This window comes from Prosopis cineraria, unplaced genomic scaffold, assembly GCF_029017545.1.
Source record: "Prosopis cineraria cultivar Desert tree isolate PC_DT_omini unplaced genomic scaffold, ASM2901754v1 PC3, whole genome shotgun sequence".
Classification (NCBI taxonomy): Eukaryota; Viridiplantae; Streptophyta; class Magnoliopsida; order Fabales; family Fabaceae; genus Prosopis; species Prosopis cineraria.
The window spans coordinates 46,973,736-46,999,804 of NW_026555334.1; the positions used below are offsets into that span (position 1 = coordinate 46,973,736).

Sequence of the window (26,069 nt, forward strand, 5' to 3'; positions counted from 1 at the left end):
TAAATTATTTTAAAAAAATTTTATAATTTGAGATAGAGTGAGTATTAAAAAAAAGATAGCCTGCACCTGCACTGTAATCCCTTGTGATAAGATTAATTGCTAACATAATCAAAATAAACTTCAATCATCCTGAAACCCCTTGACCAGCATAACTTGAATTTCTGTTTGAATTACCATGTTATGCCGTTTAATAATAAAATCACACCCTTGTACTTGCCCCTCCTCAACGGTGATTAAATTACGCTAATGGAAGCCTGCGACTGCAAGCCCCTGCCCAGAAGAGGAGGAAAGAAGCTGTGAGATTATTGTCTACTCTCATAGTAAGAGGTATTGACAACTTGACAGGGCACTGTTCCGCAAAGCAAGGGACGCTGCTTCTTCATTTATTTATAAAAAGTGTTATTAATTTGATCTATATAATCTTGACTCAAACAAACACAACTCACATACATTTACATGCCTGACCCTTACTTCTGAAGAAAGAGTAACACACTCGCCCTTCATCTACATTAAGAATTGAATCCACAATCTCCCTCTTTCAAGGGAGTGTGCTCCTGCCAATCACTTCACCATCCACCAATGCCCGTCATAAACCTCTCATTACTCTCCACTCCACATGGACATAGGGTTAAAATCTCAAATCTGCAAAATGATAACCGTACCTTCCGTTTAAACGTTACTGTAGTGCATGTGAATCTAGTTTTAATGGACGACAGTCTAAAGACAAGAAAGCACGGTCTCCCTTATCCATAAAGTTCCTTTATTCTCTTCTTGTTTTTTTTCATAAAAAATATTAAGAAGATTTAAACTTGAAACACTGTTCTTATCTCACCACACTTTTATAATTTGAATTGGCCATAAGGTATCTTTACCACTGTAGCCTGTTGCTTTTGTTTTTCACTCCGTTTCTATTTATTAAAAAAAAAACTATTATTTTTAATTTATTTTTTTATAAACAAAATTATATATTTTAAAAAAAAAATATTACACATTTGCAAAATCGCTCCTCCTAATTTACTATTTTTTTAGCAAACTCTCTTAATTTATATTAACAAAAAATAATTAATGTATATTTATGTTAATTAACATAAGATAATTTAGTTTATTTTTTTATTTTCAGACATAATTATTATAATTAATTAATTTTTTAAAATTATGTAATATAATTTATTTTTTTATATATATAGAAATGAAAGGCGTACTTTTCTTTTTCCTTTTCTCTTACTAACGAGCTTGTGGTGACCTTATTTAAATTAATGCGCCAAACCAGCATCATAATGAGGTTAAAAAAAAAAAAAACAGCAACATTATAACAATGAAGAAATCATCATCATCTGCTAGAGGCCATGAACTTACGGGTAAAGACTAATGATATCCAGAGGACAGCCAAATCATTTATATATATGTGTGTGTATTTCTTGGTTCAATATTATAAAATACCTTTGACTAAATTATGTTCAAAGTTACATGCTCTTTTCATATTTATTTTTATTTAATAAAACGTTTCAATTAAAAAATCTTATTAATTACACTCTTAATTAAAAATATTTTTTAAAAGATCTTATTAATTGCTCATTAAAAGACACAATATCTTAGAAATCATTTTTTTAAGTATATAGATCATACGGATACGGACGTTGTGCCCTAATTTAATGGGCCGGATCATGCGGAATGAATTTTTCACATGGAACCAAGAGCGTGATAATGTTCACTCTAGGAATTGACCTGGCAAGCAGGCATTAGACGACAGCCAGCCCTGGTTAAACACAGAAGTCAAACAGTCCTATTGACACGGTAATATATTGCATTGCGAGTTTGCAACTCTTTAGCGCGCCAGTCAAGTTTTGATATTATTCACAGGTCAACAATACTAAGGATTCTGGTTTTTTTTTTTTTTCCTTTGTCTGGTCAAGTAATAACACTAAGGATGAATTCAGGCCAAAAGGAAAAAAATCCACCAACTATGAACGAAAAGTTATTGCGAGCAACTTGAGGAGGCAGCGTGAACCACCAACCTGCTACCGGAAAAAAGCCAGGATGCCTGAAATCATATTTGTAAAAACAGAATTTTTAACTTCCTTGCATGCATCAGATTTGGTGGTAGCATTAAGTTTCGCCTTGAGAATGCTATTCTCCCTTTTAAGCTGTAAAACCACCAAATCAACACTTAAGTGAGCAACAAAATGTATTTTAGCACAGAATAACGATCTATTCGTATCCCGTCAAGGTTCAGTCCCGACAGTATTATATTGCTTAGCTATTCTTCGGTTTCGAGTCTTGTGAATTTTTGTAAAAGCCCGAACTTTGTACTAGGGTTTCTAGGCACAGGATACTGAAAGGGCACTAAAGGTTAAATGAAGTAATGAACTGCAACGATTAGATAAATTCTTTCGAAAATGAGATAGCTTTTGGCACTCTTTTCCTTGTACCTCGACAACAGTCGATCTGACCTGTTCCATGGCTGCTTGTAGTGAGGATATCGTCTGTAAAGTAAGGTCTTCATAATCTGACTCCAGTTCTTCAACTGATTGAGGATCAAATACAATGCCCTCTAGTATGAATAATTCCTCTAGTAACTTTACGTCATCAACATTCATTCTTTCCCTTAACTGTATCGATAGAGATTTACGAATTAAGATCACTGTGAGGGTGAGGTACAAGGAAATCAATTACGGTATTCTCACCTGGGTCAGAATTCTAGCGCACGACTCATCGGCTAGTGGACGGGAAGCACAGTAATCTTTGATGCATTTTTCTTCACTGCAATCGACATGTGGGGAGGTTTTTACATGTTTCGCCCTGCTCCCAACACCATGTCCCTCAATGAGATATGGATCATTAGTAGAATCTCTCCTCTCGATCGGAAAAAACTACTTAAGAAGTCAATCCCCTTTTCTACATAGCAGGGTTGGATGGAATAAAACAGTGTCATTCCATCCAACCCTGTGAATATCTATATTTTCAATGACGTGAGACCGCGCTTAAATACTTTAATGGATAGCGTACCTTGCACCAAATCGAAGAGTGGATAAGGTCTCGGGTGCATTGAGGGAACTGGGTGAGCAACAGCAGAGTAATGCAGTCCTAGAATTCCCTCCCTGTGAACAAGTGACAACATGTCTTTAATTATTAAAAAAAAAAAATAAAGTGGGGGTACCATTTGATCAATCCGAGGGAGAGAAACTAACAAGCGCATCCTGAAGAATTCGAGTGAGCTTGGAATCACGATAAGGGATGTGGTTTACTTTTCCTGGTAAACCACAAGTGAGAGCATTTATTACATTCCCAAGGGCAGAAAGGGATTTATTTATGGACTTAGCTTCTTCTAGAACTCTGCCCTCAGCTCCTGTTTTCTCCACTTTCTCAGACCCCGCCAAGTCTACAAGAATTACTTTACCAGACTTCGACCTGTCCACAGTCTCAGTCTTAAAAAATGTCAAATAAAAAATGGTCATATGGGAAGACTCAACCTTTTCTGCTTAGTATGTTCTTGCAGGATTGTGAATATATAAACACAATGGCTTCTGCTGCTAGCCATGTTCATTTCTATGTTTTTCAAGTTTAGGATGGTTGGAGAACGCAGGTAATATTCCCATGTATTTTTTAATCGTAAAACGAAAACGATTGAGAAAGAAATAAAAGAGGATACGGGTCTCTCCAACTGCTCGATTAGCTATCCCCCTCTGCATATTTAAGATCAGAATTAGAGGCCAAAGTACTTTGTCTCTAACTGTAAATGACTTCTAAAGCTGTTCTTTGCTTACAGATAGGCTTTGTAATGCTTCGGCAGGATTCTCTACGGTTTTCTGAAGGGGGGAAAATGAAACTATTGTTAGCATTATATGCTATGAAGGTTTTCTCAGTTGTAATAAAATAAACATTTGTCTTATTGTAATCCAATATATCGTGCAAAACTTCAAGTGAGACATTCTATTCATAAACCATGTACAGAATGACTTGTCTCAAATTGGATATAATGAATGTGTCTAATTTTAAATAAAATGAAGCGAGTTCTTGTCCTTGTTAAAAAAAAAAAATTAAGAGAGAGGAGAAGTATGTAATCTAAGAGATAACCAAAACTGAGATTGTTAGTGGATGGTATAAACAATAAGATTCCCGTCTAAAGTTTGCGAGCGTGAAAAATAACAAAATTTCTATTGAAAAGGACTAATTACTCCAATTTATTTTCCCTGATTCATCTCATGTTGTCAGAATTCAATTTAGCTACATAGCACTGTGCTAACAGAACTTGTTATATCTACGTCTTACTTATTAAGAGCTAGACAGCTAGGACATGTATCTAATGTAGAAAGGAAAGTAGCTCTTGAACCAGAGAATAAAGGAAAAGAGCGAAATAGCGTATAAATAATTCCCACTTAAATTGTTCACCTCTGCTACACCAGGTAATATTATTCCTTGTGTTTTGCTTTCCTTAATCTGTATATTGTCATTTGATAAATCGAGTAGGTCCCTGCGTAAGAGCAGAAAGAGTTATTCTACAAATAAAAAGATCAGCTATTAAAACACCAATGCAAATAAAATTTCCAGTCAGATGGCGATGGAATTCACTATGGCCATAAGAAAAATAATTGCTTTTACGATGCTTACCTAACTTTCTCCATGTAGATTTCAGCCTGGACAAGCCCCCAGAAAAAAAAAATCAGAAAAATTAACGAGCCTAAACATATGTTATTTCAGTTACTGCAGATCCTGGAGTTAATTGGCAAGTGCCAAAGTACCATTGACAGCTTGATTGAATACTTTATGTCTTCTTCATCTGAACGATTTAGGGAATCAAATAGTCCAACCACAACTCTTTGAAGCAGCCCCTTCTTACGTTCATCGAGTTCCAGTATTCCCGGTCCCTGCTTCATGAAAGTCGTACTGACTTGGTATTGCAGCCTTTTATGTTATATAAAATGATTATTTGGACAACTAAATTAAAAATACTTCACCTCCATGCTATATGTCTTCCCAGCCCCAGTCTGTCATTGATTGCAGAAAACAAATTCCCGATTAATTATTAAAGTTAATTAAAAACTGCATTCATAAATTAAGCAGATAGAATTTTTAAAATAAAAAAGAAAAACACACAGCTAAAAATGGCAGCGTCCTTCCAGACGGGAAACTGGAGATGGCCTTTCATGCCAACGGTTATATATAAAAAGTTAAATCCTACGGAGATTTGTGGTTTGTCCTTGAACTCCTCGTTTAGTTAGTAGGAGTACAACAAAAGTTCAACCGCAATTGAAGCTGTGCGTGTTTTCTCGCCTCGTGAAACAACACGTCTTTTCTCACAAGTCTCGACATGGACTAGAATTCCATTCTAGTGCGGATGAACTAGCTAGAAATGTCAATGCATGCATGTCGCAGAAGCACAATTGGTAATTGTCTGTGATACTAGGAGACTGCATGCTGAAAAATATTGGCTGTGTAATGACATCTTACCTGACCATAAGTGATAACTGTCCCATTAATAGCATTAACGGCATCTGCTTCGTTGATGGAGATCACATATAAAATCAAACGCATTATATCATCGGGAAAAAGATAGCAACGCAAATAGTTAAAAACATCAAATTGGATCTTTTTTATTTATGTATTCGTGTGTTCAAAAAAAGAAAGAAAGAAAAACACCAGAAAATGTAGCCATAATGCCATATACACAGGATTCACATCTGATAACTATATTTGTCCACACTTTTTTCTTTATCACTCTCATAACATACCCTCTTCATTCACTTGTATTTACATTCAGATTTTTGTCAGTGTAGGAAATCCAATCTCTGTAAGATTGTAGCTAAGTGACCGTGCCATTTCCCCCATACTCTATTTTTAAGAACCGTTTGTCCTTTATTTTGGAGATATATAATAACAACAAGCTGAACGTGATGAGTTTATTATATCTAATGTAATGGAAAGCAACTGAAATTAAGGAAACGCTGAAGTATTTAGATTGAATAGACGTGTGTACCTCGAACTATGGGAAGAGCTAGGAATTCGTAGACATCAGCCTGCTCGGATTTCTCATAGAACACTCTATCGAAGCTAAACGTGAAATCCTCTTCCTTCTCGTCCTGATCAAAAGCATTTCAAATCCACAAGGCAATGCGCTCAATTTTTGAATGATCAATTCCATAGTCATAATGGAAATAAAGTGACGAAGTAAATGAATGTTTAGTCTGGCATGTTAAAACCTTGAAAGCAAAAGTTTCTGTGTCTATACGTCGAATGCAGACAGAACTATCGTCAATTCGTTTCTCATTAGACGATAGAGGCCTGAAGCGGGCACAAACAGTGATATTTGACATCTTGCTTCGTTGCAAATAGGTTGCTCACTCCAATTCTTTGATCTTGATTTGAACCTGCCGTGAACGATATCTCGAATAAAATACGAAACATATATTTTTGGAAGTTAGCTGTACATTAACAGCGATCTCCGTCTATTTTCCACTGGCTTCGAGTGTCTGATTTCTCACAGAGAATAATAGGCGAAGATTGGGAATTTTGCGATGGCTGTGGTGGCGGTAACCACACATACAAAATACATTCGATAAGTTTTTTTTTTTTTTTGGATAAAAAAGAGGGCATTGCCCAAATTACATTAAAAAATTAAACATAATCCCATTATTCCAACAACCTTTTCATTTACATTTTTTTGTTGGCTACAAAATTACTTTCATATTTCTAAAAATATTTTTAAAAATTTTTTTAAATCGAGCTAAATCTAATCCAAACATTCAGGCAACCTAATGTTTGAACTAATGTATTTAGCCAAACGTGAGGTTAGGATAAAATTCAACTAGTGTACAAGTCTAATTTATTCGTGACCTTTTTCTTCCCTTCCTTCTTAGTCATCACAAGTGAAAGATTGTTTGCATAAAGCAAAATTTTCTGCATGCCTTCACGTACCTTTTTTTAATATAAGATCACAAAGAAACCATTCAAAAGGGATAAAAAAACAAGATCAATCATGTCAAATTTTATTAAAGAATTGCATCTTGAAGACAAATGAGTAAAAATCACTATATCTAAATTATTTTGGGAGGCTTAATAAGTAAGTATATTAGTGCATCTATTAGCTTCCTTAAACATGTGATCAAAGATGATAACCGAATTTTTCATGATAAAATCTTTGACTTTTTTGATAATTTTTGAAAGAAACTATTAAAGAAATCTTGTTAAATGAGTAAGATAGCTTCTATAGAATCATAGTGAATGTTGATTTTAATAAATTTTCTAGCATATTTAAATAGTCTAATTGATGATGTTATTTTCCAATCTAAATGTTGTAGATAAACAATAGGTTGGGAAAACAATAAAAATGGTGAGAAGAGATTTTCAAGATTGAAAAACTTCTCATGCTTATTTTACTTCATTACAGATTAAAATTTATTAACCATCAAAGTGAAAATTTGTCCCGGTTTAAAATCTCTAACTCTCTTGATAATTTCTAAAAAAAAGTGACTATTAGAGAAATTATGTTGAATGAGCGAGATAGCTTCCATAAAGTCAAAGTGAATATTAATTTTAGTGCATTTTTTGACATAGTTAAATAATCTAATTGATGAGGTTGTTTCCCAATCTAAACATGGTAGATAAAAAACAAGGGGGAAACAATAAATGGTAGGAAGAGATTTTCAATATTGAAAACTTCTCATGTTTATTTTACTTCATTACAAAATAAAATTTGTTAAGCATTGAAGTAAAAAAATTGTTACAACTTGAAATCTCCGACTTTCTTGATAATTTTTGAATGAGAGTGACTATCAAAAAAATTATACTAAATAAGCGAAATAACTTCAATGGAATTAGAGTGGATATTGCTTTTAGTGAATTTCTTGACATGTTTAAACATTCTAATTAATGAGGTTGTTTTTGAGTTTAAATATAGTAGATAAACAATGGGGGAAATAGTAGAAATGATGAGAAGAAATTTTTAAAACTGAAAACTTCTCATGCTTATTTTACTTCATTGTAGATTAAAACACGCTAAGCAGCAAAGTGAAAATTTGCCATGACATTTGCTTATGAAATTGGAATGGTCACGAAGAGACAAGAAATGCTTGTGAGTCATCAACATCATACAATGCAACATAATTAGGTTGAATAGAAGCATTAAAATATTGAATTCATATTTAACATTTATTAAGATTATGTTTGGTTTGAAGGAATGAGGGGAGAGGTAATGGAGGAGAAGGGAGGAGAGGAGAGGGAAAGGTTTTAATGATATTTTATTTGGTTTTATTGAAGGGGAGGAGGGCAGGGGGGAGGGGAGATAACAATTAATTTATTATTATATCATTATGTACTAACTTATTTTTTTAAAATTGTTCTTCATATAAAATTTTCTCCACCTTAATTAAATTATAATTTTTAAATGTTGTGCATTAATAATAAATTTTATGTTAATTATTATATATTGATATTGATTAAACATTTGTTTTATATTATTAAGCAAAAAAAAACAAAGAAATAACGGAGTAAGCTTGCTTTAGGGATTGATCAATTTATTGCAATAAAAAAACCCCCAAGTAGCAGTTGCTGCAAGGGCAAAGATCCAGTTGGGTGACAGATGACAATTACAAGTAAAAAGGTGGGTTTGGCGGGGGAGGGTGCGACAGAGAAGGTCGTGGCTATTTCATTAGGTGGCTTGCTGGATAGGCAAGCGGTGGCGGCAACCATGTTGATGAGCTTAGCATTGGTGGCTACAGCAGGTGGGAACTAGTTACACGCTAGAAGAGAAGAAGATAAGTTTTTTTTTTTTTTTGGTTAACACAGAGACATTTATGAAATATCAATAAAAAGCAAAGGATAATATAATTAAAAAAATTTAATTCTCTCGTAAAAAAACCTCAAATTAAAGTGGAGTAATATAAGAAAAAGGAAGGGGCAATTTTGGCTTCCCCCCTTCAAAATTTTTCATCCAAGTAGGGGAAGGAGATCATCTTCCCTCTCCTTTCCTTTAAAACTCTTGAATCAAACATATTTTAAAGGGATAAATACTATATACTTATATTTAAAATAAGCTTTAGATTGTCCAAATGCATAAATTTAAATTTTTTTAATTAATTCCTAACCTTTTTGATTGATAACTTTATATTTTTTAAAGAACAAAAACTTAGAAATTATATTTCTTTCTTATTTCTTTTTTGGTATTTATTAACATAAAAATGAAAACATAAAATAACAAATTAAATTGAATCTATCTTAAACATTTTTAATATACGGTCCAGATTGATTATACACGAGTTTCTGTGACTTCCCGGGTGAGATGGACTCCGGATCCGCTGCCCGACTTAAAACCCTGCAAAAACCTTCCAGGAAGGCAAGGCTCGGACGAATTCATGATCCCGGGAGGTTTTAGAACAACTCATTATTTTTCAACTGAATATGGCCTTAAGACGCTCACAATTGATTCGCGTGCTGCATCATGTATCTGGACTTCGAGATTCTCCTTACTCGTGAGTAAAAGCACTCGTCTATGCGGTGTTTGATTTCTGTTAAAATGTCGAACAAGGAAGTTGTTCATGTATTCGAACCTATATTATTTCCAACTGTGTTTGCAACTAGTCATATATTGGACTTACTTTTATGCTTAGCTGACTACCAAACCAAAGGCCTTCTCTGATACTTATGGATTGAATAGAGTTCAGAAAATTTTATTCACTAAGACCATAGTTTATCTTTGAACTCCAGGATTCGAAGCTACAGCAATTATGCCAGTGGTGTATCAAATGGTAATCTGATTCGAAAAAAATTACTGTGGTTGCTTTCCATCTCAATCAATTGGAAACTTGCTGTCTGATTCCAATTTAATACTTATCTGTATCTCGAATGCCTTCAGTTTTTTTCAAAATTCAAGTGATTTCTGCTCGGTCAGGTCTTCAATATAGTTTCAATCTCAAGAGCTTCTCTTCTAACTTGCATAATGGCCATAACATCTGTCCCTGGACTAGTGGTAAAACTTTGACAGTCCGGTCTACCATGGTAATATACTAAAGTCACTGTCTACTCTAGTTTCAGATCTCATTTAAAAAGGAAAAATCAATCGGCTTCCTAATTTTGTAGCTACTTTATTAGGCTGCTGAGCTGATCATATTTAGGAACGAGAGGAGGTTAGCAACTACACAAGCTAACGGCCCTGCACATGCACGAAAAGCGGTTCGTTCTCTTATAATTGTTCATCTTCATTTTATAATGAAGAAGCATTCGTTGCTGTTTTTATTTTTGGGTATTTTTATACCACTTAAATTATTGAATTGTTTGAACTTGTGGGAATGCTAAAAGCGAGCTGCAACCTCTGCTGCGAAGGAACTGGAACTTTTCACTTGGGAGTTCCGCTGATCCTTCTGTTGGGTCTGAGTCTCTATTTATTTTAGCTCTTAGAGTACACTTAGTTCACTGTAATAAGGATTATATTATTGCCTCCACTTATGCATCCTTATCATTTAAAATTTTATACGCTTATATGTATATTTATTTCTATGTATATAATAGAGGGTACTTTGTGCCTTCATCCCATCTTGTTCTGCAGTCAATGAAGGAGTTATTAACACAGAATGAGTGAGGCTGGCCTAATATGTGCTCTACACAATGGCATCTTGCCTATTATTGCAGACTGCAGATTGCAGTTTGTGTAATTATCCCCATGTTCTTACAACAACAACTTCAAGTTGAACTGCGTGTACTACATTTCCATTCCATTCTGCAAAACTTGATTTCATGTACATAATGTTTTCTTGGATGCTGGGTGATCATATGAAACATGAATGTAAGAAATGCGGCAAATATTCATTATTGAGACATACGAAGAAGGCCGACTGAGCATTCATTCATTCTTGACACTTTTAATAGTATGTGCAGCAAATGGTCATTTAATTTTAAGTTACACAGAAAGCTTTTTAACAATTTTAACCTTAATACACCTTAGGTAGACACTCATGCTGTATACGCCTTCTCTAAAATTAATGTCCTAGAGATTAGATGGAGTTTATGGCTTTATTCAGTTCCCTTATTTAAGTCTGGGAAATTATCTGCTGTGTGTATAACAGTTTTGTGGTCCCAGTATTTTTAGTGGTTAACCAAAGATCCATTGTGGCTGTATTTAATCTTTTATTAATAATTTTGATGGTTAGGTAATATATCTTTGATGCAGGGAGCACTTAAAGTTTCCATGTCTAGTCCTGGATTTGTCTATGAACCATATGCATCTCGTGAACCAATCTCATTTTGGCAGAGGTTAGGCCTCATTGGTTCAATTTTTTTTTTATTGGTTTTCACTAAAATTACTTGTTGTCAAAACTTATGCAAAGCCTATATTTGAAGAAGTTTTGTAGGCTTCAATTAAATTTCAGGGTAGCAATTGTTTCCCCTGCTGTTAGTCAACATCTAACATTATCAATCTGATCAGTTTAACAAGAAAATAGTTTTTGTTTCACCCCATGACGATGACTCCCTATGCTAGTATAGTTTGCATTCTTTATTTCTCTTCTTATTATGGAGCATTTACACTTTTGACGTTTCTTGTATCAGATGGTTCACAAGAAGTGGTTGGAGAAGAACCAAAGATGATATAATTTTGGAGGTGCTGTTGCGTGCCAACTATTTAAATTTCCAAGCTTTTTTGTTTTTTACTTTTATAAATGTTAGCTTAATGCTTTGAGTTCTTCAGCCTAACTGTTCTGAGATAAACATGTCTGTCAATCCAAGTTTTTATTCAAATTCCTTCTTCAGTTTCGCTTTGTTTTCAAAGAGATATGTCAGATCATTACTTTCATCTTTTCCTTTTTGATAACATACTAAAGGTACATTTGAAAACATTGAACCCTGGGCCCTTTCTCCTTCTTTTAATGCAGGCTAAATTTACTTTAAAGCGTAAATAAAATTTCTTTCTTTTCATCCACAGCTCAAAAGTGCCTATGCTATAGCCAAGTTGAGAAAATTTGGATACTCAAAAAAGCAATTTTACACTGAGGCCGTCACTATGTACAAGGAGGTTAGTTGCCATTATGTTCTAAAGTCTTACCAATTATTACAATATTTGAAGGCATGGTGCCATAATTATAATCTTATATTCATTTCCTGCTTGTAACTTAAGCAATGAGAACCAAAAAGGTTTTATAATCTTTTTATGGATATATGGAAGGGATATTATTGAAGAGAAAGACCATGAAGCTGAATAAAGTGCATTGATTAACATGAGTTCATAACAGTATCCTTCTTTTGCCCCTTAGAACGCTTCTTTATACATACATACATACATACATACATACATATATTCTGGCTTTTCTCTTAATATTTTCTCTGTCTTTCTTTTCTCTGGCTCAATGCTTATTTTTTCTTTTTTCTCCGCAGATAAACACATTAATCGCTAATGGAGACAAAAATTCATTAAGGAAAGCGGTTACTGAGAACATGTTTTCTGTATGCTGCAGTTCCTGCTACCTGCTATTTGACTGCGATCCTTTTGTGACATTAATTATTTTCTATGATGAGACTCTTTTATGTTCCATAATTTCTAAAGAGAATTTACTTTGACTTGTGAAATTGTATATTTGATTTTGTTGTCAACAGGCCCTTAAGAATGAAATTAAGCAAAGGGAAACTGTATGGAGCAACGTGTATTGGGAATTGATCGAACCAGTTGTTAAAATCCGAACTTTACGTGCTCGTTTGGTTAGAGCTCATCTTCCTCTCCTTTTATGTATGACATTTTTTCTTCCATGTGTTTATAGTGCACCTACAGAATAAGATGCTTAACTGCAGAAGAGTAGATTGTATATGATATTATATTGTACTCTTCTCTCTCGAAAAGGAGCAGAAGTCCATTTCCCTGTTTAATGACACTTCTACACTCTTTATCACTTCCAGATTGGTGTTGATCGAAATGACCTCAATAAAGTATTCATTCAGCTTACTCTTGAATTTTTGGTTAAGCATGTATGTTTTGCGCTTACACTAAAAACTTGATTATATTTTAGAATCCGGAAACCACTTGGTTTCATGAATTGTAAGATATCTGGTACTTTAACGGATGAAATCTATGTTACATTCCTTGTAGAAATTTGAAGCATATGACTCAAAAGGCACTGTTGTAGCTGGCGATAAAGACAAGGAGGTAATATTTATGTATTTCTAAAATTTCTTACTTGTGATGTTACCAGATATTCATCCCCCGTTAGTTTCTGTCAATGAGGATGATGCTTTAATTCAGAAAGGGAAAAGATGGTCAGTTCACTCTTATATTTAGTTGCGTATTTGTTGGATGCAAGGGAACTCTTCGGACTTTTTTCTTCTCTCATTGCCATTGTTGTGACTTATATTTGAAGCAGGATAGCCCTTTTAATATAAAGGAAATCTGCAAGATAATAGGAACTTCATGCTTTCATCTCCCAATGCTGGATCCATTTCTCTTTATTGCAGACAGAGGCCACCTTTTCCTTGCATTAACCGCTTCCTTTCTATGTTTTCCAGGTTCTTGTTCGTGATATCTGGGTATTTGAGAAGTCTCTATTTCATCCTGGAGCATACTGGCGCTTGTGTGGACGTATATCGGCATAGCTCTGTTTGGAAGATGCCAAATTTGTACTTTAGACGGGAGTTCTAGCCCACTCATGAAATAACTCTTATTTATTTCATTTATTTGTGGCTGAAACCGAGTAATAAATTCGAATATAGCTGTAAACCCTCCCCAACTTTGTTCGTTGAGTAAAATTAGTTACTTTGGGTTTAAAATGTTATCATTCTCTTTATGTCCAATATTCTCGTGGCAAACTGGAATATAACTTCAAGACAAGAAAAGCTTGTGGGAAATGAATTCGATAGTAGCCTTGGAACGATTGGAAGGCCAAAGGAAAGCCTTCTGAAATAATAATGTAGACGAATGGATGAGTGACAACCACAATTATTCCAAACTCACGGTCTAGGACGGAATAGATGCTCAATCCCGTCGGATTTACCCAAACCAGTGTTTTGACTACTTGGTTGTTTATCAGAAGCCATATTTGGTAATTTGCTAGATGTTCACTTTCCATTGATCTTGGATCTCTGCTTGTAATAAAGAAATGTTCAATAAGCATAGTCCGAGCACGAGATGTTGAGCGTGCTTATTGGTTTTATTCGATTGATTTTTGACACGTTATCCTATTCAAGTGTTGAGGTCGGTTTAGTACATAAAAGAACTGGTTGGCTTGTTTTAACGGCATAAAATAAAATCACAAGTGATTAGTTTTGAGCAGTTGGATTTGGACTTGTTTACTACCTTTGTAGCTCTCCAAAATAAGGTCAGTTGTAACACTTTCTCTTTAATTCTTCCCTTTTTGGTCGTTTCTCTCGATTCATATTTACCCGGGTCCGAGCATAATAGAATTCTTGCGCTCCACCTTTACGATTAGTATGCCCAACTTATAAGACCAAAATTTAGGGGCCGACAATATAACATCCCTTGCAAGGAAAGCAATGAATCTCTTTACAAGAGATTCAGCGATCCACTAACCTGCAAGCTTTATATTCTTTATCTCAGCACTAGGGCGAGATTCATCGATGATATATTTCCCTTCCCATTCGATACGATATCCTATTTTTCTCGTCTTCGTCTTCGGATTGGTCTGAACCCATCAGATGGACCAAAGAGAACCTCATGTTCGATCTTTGGGCATCTGTCACAGGATCTATCATTTCATCATGAAAACCTTGGCTTTCCAAGCATTGAAGACGGTGACTTTAGGGCGTTCCATGCAGTTCGGCTCAACCAAGGTTCAGACTTCTAGAGAAGATGAGGCAGTGGTCAAGCCAGAGACAAAGGAGCAGAAAGCCGAAGAAAAGAACGGTCCAGGCATGAACGTGGAAGAGAAAATGATACCTCCAGAGAAAGCTCTGAAGAAAACGGTAAGCATTAATGACAACGTGGAGGAGATTAACGGCAGTAATAAGAGGAAGAAGAGGAGCAAATCTTTTCGAAAATCGAATTCTCTGGAGCATCAACAAGAAGAGAGAGAAGAGATTAAGCCTCTGCGATCAATTCTGAGAGTCAAATCTAATCTGGACGAGATTTCAGTGTCGTAAGATTGATGTCGACCGTTCGTTCGTAATGTTATGAAATAGGGCCGTAGGTCAGTGTCATGGCGTTGCAATACAACAGTACTTCCATTTCATGTGATGATGTGAACCTGTTTCTCCATTGAAAACATGTACAGCAGTAATTTGTAAGGATTTCTCTCCCGCTGATCTCTCTCTCTCTCTCTCTCTCTCTCTCTCTCCCCAGCAACTGCTTCTTGATTATTTTAGTGTCCACTTCCATTCTATTTTTCGGATTTTACCTCGACTATGGCTGCTGTAAAGAGAAAGCGAATTGGATGTGTGTTAACACAATCCTCGCCATTATTTTTTTTTTTTCGGCCGAGAAATAGATGCCTTTCCGTGGTAATTGGTAAGAATTGATAATTACGAATATAAATGGATCTCATGCTGTTGCGTGACAGAGAGGGTTGGTTCAGTTACGTTTCATGACCCGAGCGAGCTTGCTTCCAAGAAACTAATTAAGCGACTAGAGGATGGATAATTTATTAATTATTAAATCACACTTGATTAGGTCAAACAAAGAGTATTTTCACTCCACATATGGATAACTCTAATGTGATGCTAATCATCACCAATTTAAGCTCACGTGGCTACTGGCTATCAATTGGAGTGGCAAAGGCTATCTGTGTATGGCAAAAAACAACTGGGCACGAGAGATTAAAGCTGATAGTGTGCCTCGACATTCAAATCCTAAAATCCAACTCTTTTGTTAGCTGGTGATAGTCTCTAATCAGGTTATTAGGTTACTGTTTATAGGTTAAGTAATTTTCATCAAATTGATATCACTGTACCACTTTCCACCAAATATATATGTGTGTGTCATTATCCCACTATATGATATACTTTCTGTCTTTATATATAAAATGTTTTTAACTAAACTTCATATTTATTAATAAAAGTTTGTTATTTGGTTAAAATTATATCAAATCATAATATTTTTTAATCTTACCTTTAATAATATCAATTAATATCATGGTGATGATGTATTAAGCATATAATTAATATCTTTTTTATTTTTTCAAGGTAAGGAAAAAATTGTCTACTCAAAAATATCATAACACCCAAAATAAGCTTTTAAAAATACTTTATATATAAAGATGGAAGAAAAAAAACTCATGGCAAGTTGATATTATCTATAAGATATCATTAATATGATCTATTTTCTTAAACCTTGTGACATGGGACTTGCATGTGATTTTTTTTTTAAATATTAGATAGATAAATTTATAAATTTCATAAATTAGTGTCACACCCCGTGCAATGCACATGCAAGATATTATCTAATTAGATTAGTTTATGTGTGTTTTCAAAGTTATTTTCTTGTAGGATAAACTATATTATAGAATATCATTGTTGTTACATACTATATTTATTTAAAATCAATAACGTTATTGTGTTGTTTAGTTTTTTTTTTTAAGTATACATTTAGTCTTTTAAATTTATACAATGTTTTATTTTAGTTTTTTAATTTTATAAATTGTATTTTCAATCATTTAACCCTATCAATGTTAGTTTTATCACAAAAATTTTTTACATTAAATTTTTAAATATTGACAAAACATTCTTAAAGTGTTAACATGTTAATTTTAGTTTTTTTTTAAATAATAGTGATTGATATAAAAAATACACCCTCCGTTAAAAAATAAGTTATTTTTAACCGAATCTTACTCCCAATAAAGTAGTTATCTATTTTCAAACTAACCCTATCTTTTTATATTTACCTCTATTAAATATCCTACAATAAATATAAAGTCATTATCAATATAGACGCTTTTGAAAAAAAAGACAATAATTACACCTTAAAAAATTAAAAATGTCTTATATTTTTAAACATTTAACTTTTCAAAAAATACCTTACATTTTTTAATAGAGAGAATAATCATTTAAAACTAACGGTGTTAGGGTTAAAAGATTGAAAGGATATTTTATAAAATTAAGAGACTACATTAAAATCTTATATACAGTTAGATAACCAATAGTATATTTTAACCTAGTTTTTTCACTAAGTATGGTATTTAGCTAGATTGCATTAATTTGTAATCAATTGAATAAATGATAAATGTAAATGATATAATCGTAATTAATTTTGATGTAAAAGTACAAACCATAAGAAAAGAGTTTAAGCAAATAATTAGTGTAAGATATAACATAAAAAGAACTATAGTCCATTTTTAATGTTCTCAAGTACCTCCTAAAATACAAAATTAGCCGTTCTTGAACATGCCTTATTACTTTTGATATGAATTAGCATTTTTAGGCCTTTTGTGTGTAAATTTATTTGCATATGTATGTATAGAAGAACTTATAATAGTTAATATTTTATTTCATTAGTAGAGTATCAAGTGAGTTATTCAATGTTTTAAAACTATAACTATTTAGTGAAATGTTATAAGAATATAAAAATAAATAAAAAGATTGATGTTATTTTGTAATTTAATGTTTTGAAAAATATAAAAGCACTTATGTAACATCCAAAATTTTAAACCTTGGATTACTAAGGAATTGGTCAAATTTAATTATGGTGATTGAGTGATTTGATGTGGTGTGTGGCCAGAGAAGTTTAATAAATATATTTAGTTGTGATTTTAGCGCTAATTATGAGTTTGAACTTTGAAATGAAGCCAGGCCACTCAAGCATCGAAAAAAGGAGAAAAACGTGAAGGATTGTATCTGTGCCATATACCGTAGTGTGCAACACATCAGCTGTGGTGCACAGATGGCAACAAAGAAGGAAGGGCCTTTCTGTGCCATATGCCGTGGCTCGTGTTGCATGTGCCGCAGCACACGGCTAAAAATTCTGATATATTAGTCGTAAGCTAATACAGAAATTAGAAGAGGGAGAAGAGGAAAATGAAGGAGCTTGATAAAGCTTTACTAAGGTTTGTCACATTGGTGGTTTAGAAGTATTTTGATGCTAGAAAGCACCTAAGATAAGTGTCCTACACCGTAATCTTCCTTTTTCTTTCATTTTTATAGGTTTTTGGTTAGAGTTTGATAATGGGAGATAATTTTTAATCTATATAGGTTATGAATTTGAATCCATTGGCTCAAATAAAGTTAATAAAAATTGTTTAAAGTATTTAAATCTAATATTAATAGTTTTAAAGGTTGTTGATTGGCAAATGCTATAAACATCTGAAAATGGCATTAATGAGAGTTGTTGGAAGAGTTGTATTACCATAATAACTCATTGATGGTATTGGGAGTTAAAGAGAGTTATTATACCTAATGAGTAAGTCCAAAGGTGAGAAATAATAGTCTTAGGTATTTTAGGATTAAAGATGTGAGAGAGGAAATGTGTTTTGACAATATTGATGAGTTTAGATTTGATTAACTGTAGATTAACCATTCGAGCACCATTCGAGCTTGGGAAATCAAGCTTGGAAGCTAACAATTGAGAGGTAAACCTTTGATATCTCAAAGATTTAAGGTAACTGAGAAAACTCTACTTTGATTAGTTGTTTACTAATTGTACATTAATGTGAAAATGCATTTGCATATATGAATAATTGAATGTGTTGATGTGATAACATTCTATGAAACATGAGATAGTATATTTGTTTGTTTTGAACTAAAGATTTAAAAGTGAATTTGAAATGAATTTCAATTTACAATGTTATATTGGAATGAGAAATTGGTTATTGGTATGATAGATGTGAATTGTGATTAAGTATATTGGGATAAAGATAATTGTGTTGAAATTGATGCTCACTTAAGTAGCATATTATCATGAGCCCAATATGCTAATAATGAATAAATGAAATTGTGAAAATGAGCGGGCATCATACATAGCATGATCAGTTGGTGAGAGTTCACCTAAGAAGAGGAGTAGTTAAAATCCATATGGTATTTCGGCTGCCTTTCGATGCACAAGAGTATAGCCTTATTCCATAGTTTTTTGAGGGACTAAAACCTAACTATCTTTACCAGTTTATCGAGGTAGTTAGCTTAGGGTATACGATACCCCAGAGATTCGAGAGTGGGAGAAGCCATGGTCTGAGAGTAAGTCCTATGATCTTTGGCCAAGACACACCTCACAATTGGTGAACTTGGGTAGTCCAGTCATGAACCGTCAAGTTCTATTGAGATCAGACCGACTGTAACCACCGAGACTGAATGACTTACTTCCACCAGGATTGGACTGATTGCGATGATGGAGACTGGACGGTTGACTTCCATTGGGACAGGACCTATGGTGACGACGAGGACTCAACAGCAGAATTCCACTGGGTCCAGTCTCAATGGAAGTCAACTGTCCAATTTTAGTGGAAGTCGGCTGCCCAGTCCTAGTCATTGTAGTTGGTTCAATCCTAATGGAAGTCAGGCATCCAATACTTATCATCACCATTAGTCTAGTCCCAATGGAAGTTGACCATTCAGTTCTCGTTGTTGGGTCGATTCGGTCCCAAGTGAAATAGGCTATTCCATCCTAGTCATCGCCGATACTATAGTCTCAATTAGATTTGACTGTTTGATCTCGGTGAAAGTTGGCTATTCGGACTATTGACTTTGACCAGTTGTCCAAGTTTCTTTTAAATTCAAATATAAAATTTTAAATTTTAAATTTTATTTTAGATCCAAATAAAGGATTTTAATATTATAATTTAAAATTTTTTATATCATCCAAATAAAAAAATTTGGAATCTATGAATTTCAAATGTGAGATTTCAAATATAAAATTTTAAATCTAAATTTTTAACCTAAATCCACCCATCTAAATGCAACATAATGTCACTTGTTAATTTCACAAAGGGCATGTTATTTCATCATTCTAACCAATTTTCAACAACTTGTCAAAATTAAATTATCACTTACTCCCTCCATTAAAAAATATAAGGTATTTTTAACTAAATCTTACCTCCAATAAAGTAGTTACTTGTCTTTAAACTAACCCTATCTTTTTATATTTATCCCTATTTAATAGGATATTTTACTTTAAAAAATATAAATTAATATATTCAATAGGGGTATTTTTTAAAAAAGTAATGATTACACATTTTTAAACATCCAACACCTCCAAAAATACCTTACATTTTTTAATGAAGTATTTGTTAAATCATCTTCAGTTTTTCACTACACTTATTCTAATGTCTTGTCAATCACCCAAGTCTACTTGTGAAGTGTGCAATAAGTCCTTTTGTAAATGTGCATGTTAATTTAGTATGATTACTTGTTATTAGGGTTTATAATACTTGTTAATTTCAATGCCTTTACTTTTGAATCTCAATAGAATTCCTTAATGTGATTGTAAATTTCACTTGTTAATGCCAACTTGTTATTTTATCGTATTAAAAAATTTCTAACCACATACTTTTTCAAGCATTCCCTTATCAAATTCTAATAACTTGTTAGTTAAACTTTCATTTTGCTTATGTGTTTGTTAATTTTTTAAGATTTCTTGTTATTATGTTACCATACATGTTCATATAATTTGATATTTTACAAGCAAGCAAGTACACATTTAGATTATAATATTAGTACAAACAACAAGTAAATCATCAACAACAACTTTTTCATTCTTTCAAAATCAGATGAGGATTTAAAAACACAGAACATATAAGCATCTGTTGAAAAACAAAGAAATACAAAAGAAAAAGTATTGCCCCTAAAGTAAAACACAACAAACCAAAACTTAACAAACATGACTATTATATAATTAAAATTTAGAATCGAGATATGCGACAATTTGACCACAATACTATAAGAAAAAAATTATTTACTAATATGCTATGCCTTTAAAAATATTTCCTTAGATACTAAAAATTTAAAACTTGATTTTCATTAGATTGAGATTCAAATTTCTTTTTAACAAGAAAGTAAAGAACTTGATTTCTATCAAACTGAATTCTACATGTATAATTTTTGTTTAAAAAAATTGATGTGACAAGCATGGTAGGTTATCTCTGCCACTACCCCACCTTAACATATGACTACATTGCATATTCCCCTTCCCTTCCTTACTAGTTTCCCCTCTCCTGTCTTTGTTATGAGTTAATTAATTATGTGTAAAGGTGCATTTTTGCCCTTGATGTATTTCTCGAGGAGCACCTACTACCCTAAAATTTTTATTGGAGCAATTCTACCCCTAAAGTTATTAAAACGGAGCCTTTTTCTAATAGTCAATGTTAGAATTTCAACAGAAAGGGAAAAAAATGTTCCGTTTTAATAACTTTAGGGGTAAAATTGCTCTAATAAAAACTTTAAGGTACTGGGTACTCCTCGAGAAGTACATCAGGGGCAAAAATACACCTTAACCTATTAATTATCTTAAAATTATACACTCGTTCTATATTTGGACTTATTTAATAGTAGGGTTATGTAATGAATGGGATAAGTTAGCCTGTGGCTTGTCCCGTATTGTTCAAAATGGGTTAAGCCAGCTTGCACCCATTGTTAACCTGTTTTAAAAACAGGTTTAAGTAGGTTGTAAATGGGTTTGGGTAGGTAGGCCATCCCATTTTGGACAAACAGCCCCTTTTTGCTAAAAAAAAGACATTACATACTTTTAAATTCTTTTAATTCTACTTAAGAACAATTTAAATATCACAATTATCAAAGGAAACAAGCTTCAATATTAGCAGTTATATATTATAGTCATCCAAGCATAGTCAATCTTCAAATTAAACACAACATTAATCAAAGCAACTATACAAATTGATAAATAATCTTACCACAATGCACAAGCAACAATCCAACATAAATAGTCTTGACATAAGCCAACAACGAAACAATCCAACAAAACTAAGCAATAAGTTAGAAAAGTTTTTAAAACAATCAATCACATATTTAATCTTGCATTGCATCTTCATCATCATCATCTTCTTTAGAATCACTTGAGATAGTTGAACGTTGAGCTCCAAGTCTTCCTCTACAAAACAAATTAAAAAAAATGGTATTCATTAATATTTGAACGATGTGAAATAATATAAATAAAAAATGTTAATGAAATTACCGATAACAAGATTGTTAGACTCATCAAAATTATCAACATCAATTTCTTTCAATTTGAAAGTAGGTTGAGAAAGCCAACTTTGGGCATAAATGAGTGTCTCAACCATTTTTGTAGATAAGGAGCTTTAAAAGTATCCAGTACTCGACCTCTCGTACTAAAGGTAGATTCTGAAGACACTGTAGAAACAAGTGAAGCCAACACATCACGTGTAATCAAACTCAATACTTCATACTTGAAAGTATTCACTTTCTACCAAGCCAAAACATTAAATTTTGAATCATTAGAAGCAACTAACTTAGCGTGAAGATATTCATCCACCTTTAAATTTTCTTCTTCTTTATGTTTAGTGCTTGCAATTGTATAGAACTATCGCATTATTTCATCACTCCATAACTAACAAGACATCATCATTGGGAATTGACTCTTGATTCCTAACATTGTCATCTCCATGTTTCGCTCTTACTTAAGTTAGGGAAGCTTTACCATCAAAGACATCCTTTGAATTTTCACCATATAAGTTATGCAAGACATCCATGTTTTTTTTATGACTAGCTCACGTTATATAAGGTCAAGATATATGTTTTCCAAAGTAACTTGACATATTTAAATTTATACTTAAGGTCTAGCATCACTACTATCACCAACAATGAATTCATGTTATCTACCTTACCCTAGTATTTAACTTACTTTACATTCTTCTCCCCATATTAACCAATAAAGCACTAAAATTAGTTGCACTTGTCTTAAGCTTGGTTTGCATTGCAACTATCTGCTGAAAACATGTGTTTGATGTCATAGAATTTGATGCAAAAAATTTCAATGCATGAAGTAAAACAACTTTAAATATATACAAGTTAGTGTATACATTTCATAAACTAATATGATGTTAAAAAATTAATCTTGTACCAAATATAAAATCAAATCTGCAAGCCAGATTATATTGCCATAAAGTATATACTTCAAAGTCCATAAATTGATATTCTTCTAAATAAAAATGTCTCATTTTCAAGTGAAGAGACTAGTAGTTTTTCTGGTTCAATTATCTTTTTCCTAAAAATCTTATACTCTTTAATTGTAACTTTTTTCTATGAAATGGATGGTTGAATATAGACAGGTGTATGCATTTTTATTGAGTAATAAGGTAACTAGACTAAAAAATAATTATTATAATCATACTCATACAGTTATTAGAATCCAAAATTGAGTAGAGGCAAAGTCAGAGAATCATCACTACGAAGTTAATAACTTACCCGATCTTGGCTTGGAAGGCAGACAAGCACAAGCACGATGAAGTAGAGATGAGGGCAATACTAGGAGAGACGAGATCAAGATCGAGTAGGAATGGGTTTATGTCATATGGTTAGGTCGTCTAACAGTCTAAGCAGGAGTCAAAGTTAAGCACCGAGCAACTGTGAGTGGTGAGCCTGTCTAAGTAAGCATCGAGTGTGTGCCATCCGAACTGCAAGGTTGACTTGCATATGAAAGATTAATACTAAGATAAGGGACAGAGCGAGCCAGTGGCATTGGCATAGCACTAGTAAGGCAGCGATGGTGAGTAAAGAGCCAAAGACAAGGTCCTGAAGTGAAGAGTGAAGATGCTAGATTGCGAGGGCATAAGGGTTTTTGGCAAAAACTTTTTGCTTCTGCTTTGGGAACTAAAAGAAGAGTAAAGTCTAGACTCCAAAAATGTAGTGTGTTATGCCTAAACTGCATATAATTATTTTTAATTTAAAAGAGGATAGGATAAGCAGCCTAATGGCTAACTTGTAAATTGTCCCACCCATTTACAAGAAATATGGGCTGACTCATAATTGCAACTTGTCTATTTTTTCTTTTAATGAGAGGGTTTTTACCTACTTGTTTTCAATTGGTACAGCAGGTCTTGCGAGTCACGGGTTGTCTGCTCACCCCTTTTTAATATGATATCTTAGCTAAAGACTATTATTAATTACACTTATAAGTAAGAGTGTTTTTCAGCTCCTATTTATAAGTTACTTCTAGCATTTTTACCAAAATCAAGGGAAAATTTAAAAATTCAACAAGCTTCCAACTTTATCCTTATTAAATATACATACTTTTAAGATAAAATATTCTAGCATTTAATAAGCTTTCAAACATTTAATAAGGGCAAAAGGCTAAAGGTTGACATAATACTCATTGACGTGTCCTATAAATATGACCAAAATAAGTAACTTATCTCTAGCTCATAAATAAGAGTATTTAAAAGTATTCTTATTTGTATTATGTAAGTGAAAATATAAAAAGAGTGTTTAATTTTGAGATAATTAATTAACTCATCAAGAATATAATTCAATTAAAAGTATCTTATAATAATAAGCCAAGCAGAGTATAGTTTTTGAAACATATAATTTGTACAATTACAATTATAAAATTGATATAATAGTTATTTAGGAAAATTGGTTAAAAGGACCTTGTCAAAAGGGAAATTATGTCAAGGATCAAGTCGAATTCAAGGACCAAACTAAATATTTTATTTATTAAACAATCTGATCAAATAATCAAAATGCCCCTCTTTATAAAACAGTGAAATTGGAAAAAAAAAGTTGCTTGCTCAACACGTGCACCCTAAGCCAGCAGCCTTGCACCCAAGTTAAAAGCCTTGCATTATAATTTTGGTGATTTGTATATCGTGTGTTGTTATGTATATTTTAAAGCTTGTTTATAACTTAACATGTTAATCAATAATGTATGTTGTCTTAGTTATTGAGATTTTTATCTCACCCTGTGATTATTATTTTACATGTTCTATTGTCGAGATTAAGTGAGGGAAAGAATCGGGCAAGGATTAGCTGAGTAGCTACACGTATTGTAATGCCCAATTTTATTTTGAGTTGTGTACATAAATTTAAAGATATGATATTATATGTTATCAACTAGGAATATATATCATTTTGATTGTTTACACTTATATTATATCATGTTATGTTGTATTTTAGCTCTATGTTGTATATGTGGTGAATGGTTAAAATATTAGTACAAGTGCAAATAATGTTGTAAATATGTAGTGATGATATAAACTTAGTGAGTTATGTAGCAATAAAGAGGCCAAATGGCGTGTGTGCTGTGATTTTGTGATTTTAACTATATTCAATGAAACTGGCATTAAGTAATCAATTTTTGTGTTTGATTTGTTATCATGTATTTAAATGGTCAATCAAGTATATATTAGTTCATTGGACTTGGTTCAAGTTTTAAAATGAGTTAATAGTATAAGTTTTGAGTTTTGGATACTTGGATACTTAAAAATTATTTTAAAATCTGAGTGCCTAAAATTTTCATATGGTGTCGGATCGTAATAAAACTTATACCATTAGTTAGCTTATGAAATAAGCTTCGCCGACATGTTGTGCACAAGCTGCAACACACAATGTAGAGGCTAGATTGGCCTTTCTATGCCATATGTCGCGGTACATTGACCACGAGCCGTGGCTTACGTGTTAGAATGTACTAAAATGACATTTTCGATTCTGTTTTTAAGTGTTTTGCTTCCTAAACTTTTTCATACTTCCTATATCTTTAAAAATCATTAAATTTAAGCTTATAAAGGGTTTTTATGAGATTCTAAATATTTTAAATTATTTTTAAATGTTTATTAGTTTATACATAAATATCTCTTTTAATAAGGTCATTTTTACTAATTTTCCCTAATTATTTTATACATAAATATCTAAATACATGTTGGCCAACAAAACCTCCTAAATGCATCATACATTCATGCAAGAAGAAAGGGAACGAGCAATAAGCGAAAAAGGAAAGAAGAATTATTGAGTGCAGTCATATGTTGAGATAGGATAGTGGCAGGCATAACTTGCCATCCTTGTCGCACCATTTTTTTTCAAATTATAAGTGCTCATGTAAAAAAATAAAAAATTGAAACTCGGCCGAACTGAAATCGTGTTTTAAATTTGTAGTATTTAGTAAATATTTTTTTAAAAATATAGCATAATGGTAAGTAATTTTTTTCCTCGTACCTCCGTGGTCAAATTGTCGAGATATGCAGAGCAAAGACAAGAAA

At 32.8% G+C, this 26,069-nt stretch overlaps 3 protein-coding genes across 10 annotated transcripts; 2 read left to right on the forward strand and 1 right to left on the reverse strand.

Annotated features, from left to right (window-relative positions):
• Positions 1-1,760: 1,760 nt before the first annotated feature.
• On the reverse strand, positions 1,761-6,531 carry LOC129307444 (kinesin-like protein KIN-1). Of its 3 annotated transcripts, none has more exons than XM_054948409.1 (15): positions 6,198-6,531; positions 5,975-6,077; positions 5,449-5,492; positions 4,956-4,985; positions 4,740-4,865; positions 4,609-4,634; positions 4,390-4,471; positions 3,765-3,806; positions 3,650-3,683; positions 3,471-3,546; positions 3,189-3,408; positions 3,007-3,098; positions 2,685-2,799; positions 2,451-2,609; positions 1,761-2,144 (listed from the first exon to the last, which is right to left on the reverse strand). In XM_054948409.1, exons 1-15 carry the CDS (start codon positions 6,309-6,311, stop codon positions 2,019-2,021), a joined length of 1,389 nt encoding a protein of 462 aa, XP_054804384.1. In that variant the 5' UTR covers positions 6,312-6,531; the 3' UTR covers positions 1,761-2,018. The 3 variants fall into 3 exon arrangements, with proteins under 3 accessions (XP_054804384.1, XP_054804385.1, XP_054804383.1); XM_054948410.1 differs by having other exon boundaries at positions 1,761-2,041; positions 2,430-2,609; XM_054948408.1 differs by having other exon boundaries at positions 2,430-2,609.
• A 2,755-nt stretch (positions 6,532-9,286) lies between these two features.
• On the forward strand, positions 9,287-13,737 carry LOC129306400 (uncharacterized). Of its 6 annotated transcripts, none has more exons than XR_008592207.1 (12): positions 9,287-9,464; positions 9,682-9,740; positions 9,848-9,990; positions 10,084-10,164; positions 11,159-11,241; positions 11,536-11,587; positions 11,909-11,998; positions 12,358-12,426; positions 12,577-12,706; positions 12,874-12,942; positions 13,064-13,120; positions 13,477-13,499. XR_008592207.1 is itself a non-coding variant. In XM_054946994.1 (12 exons), exons 1-12 carry the CDS (start codon positions 9,394-9,396, stop codon positions 13,561-13,563), a joined length of 963 nt encoding a protein of 320 aa, XP_054802969.1. In that variant the 5' UTR covers positions 9,287-9,393; the 3' UTR covers positions 13,564-13,737. The 6 variants fall into 6 exon arrangements, 5 of the variants coding, with proteins under 5 accessions (XP_054802969.1, XP_054802971.1, XP_054802970.1 ...); XM_054946994.1 differs by having other exon boundaries at positions 12,577-12,678; positions 13,477-13,737; XM_054946996.1 differs by having other exon boundaries at positions 9,884-9,990; positions 12,577-12,678; positions 13,477-13,737.
• A 507-nt stretch (positions 13,738-14,244) lies between these two features.
• On the forward strand, positions 14,245-15,303 carry LOC129307276 (uncharacterized). Its single transcript, XM_054948200.1, has one exon. The coding sequence runs from the start codon at positions 14,623-14,625 to the stop codon at positions 15,064-15,066; it is 444 nt and encodes a 147-aa protein (XP_054804175.1). The 5' UTR covers positions 14,245-14,622; the 3' UTR covers positions 15,067-15,303.
• The last annotated feature ends 10,766 nt before the right edge of the window (positions 15,304-26,069 follow it).

What these genes read in the sequence shown, in the direction of transcription:
- LOC129307444 (XM_054948408.1), bottom strand. Translation starts at nt 6,311, where the DNA reads ATGTCAAATATCACTGTTTGTGCCCGCTTCAGGCCTCTATCGTCTAAT. An exon ending in AAGCATTACAAAGCCTATCT is followed by an intron (nt 3,684 to 3,764) that starts GTAAGCAAAGAA and finishes TTAAATATGCAG; the next exon opens with AGGGGGATAGCTAATCGAGC. An exon ending in TCAGATCGACTGTTGTCGAG is followed by an intron (nt 2,145 to 2,429) that starts GTACAAGGAAAA and finishes GTGGTTTTACAG; the next exon opens with CTTAAAAGGGAGAATAGCAT.
- LOC129306400 (XM_054946994.1), top strand. Translation starts at nt 9,394, where the DNA reads ATGGCCTTAAGACGCTCACAATTGATTCGCGTGCTGCATCATGTATCT. An exon ending in TTACTGAGAACATGTTTTCT is followed by an intron (nt 12,427 to 12,576) that starts GTATGCTGCAGT and finishes TGTTGTCAACAG; the next exon opens with GCCCTTAAGAATGAAATTAA. An exon ending in TTGAATTTTTGGTTAAGCAT is followed by an intron (nt 12,943 to 13,063) that starts GTATGTTTTGCG and finishes CATTCCTTGTAG; the next exon opens with AAATTTGAAGCATATGACTC.
- LOC129307276 (XM_054948200.1), top strand. Translation starts at nt 14,623, where the DNA reads ATGGACCAAAGAGAACCTCATGTTCGATCTTTGGGCATCTGTCACAGG.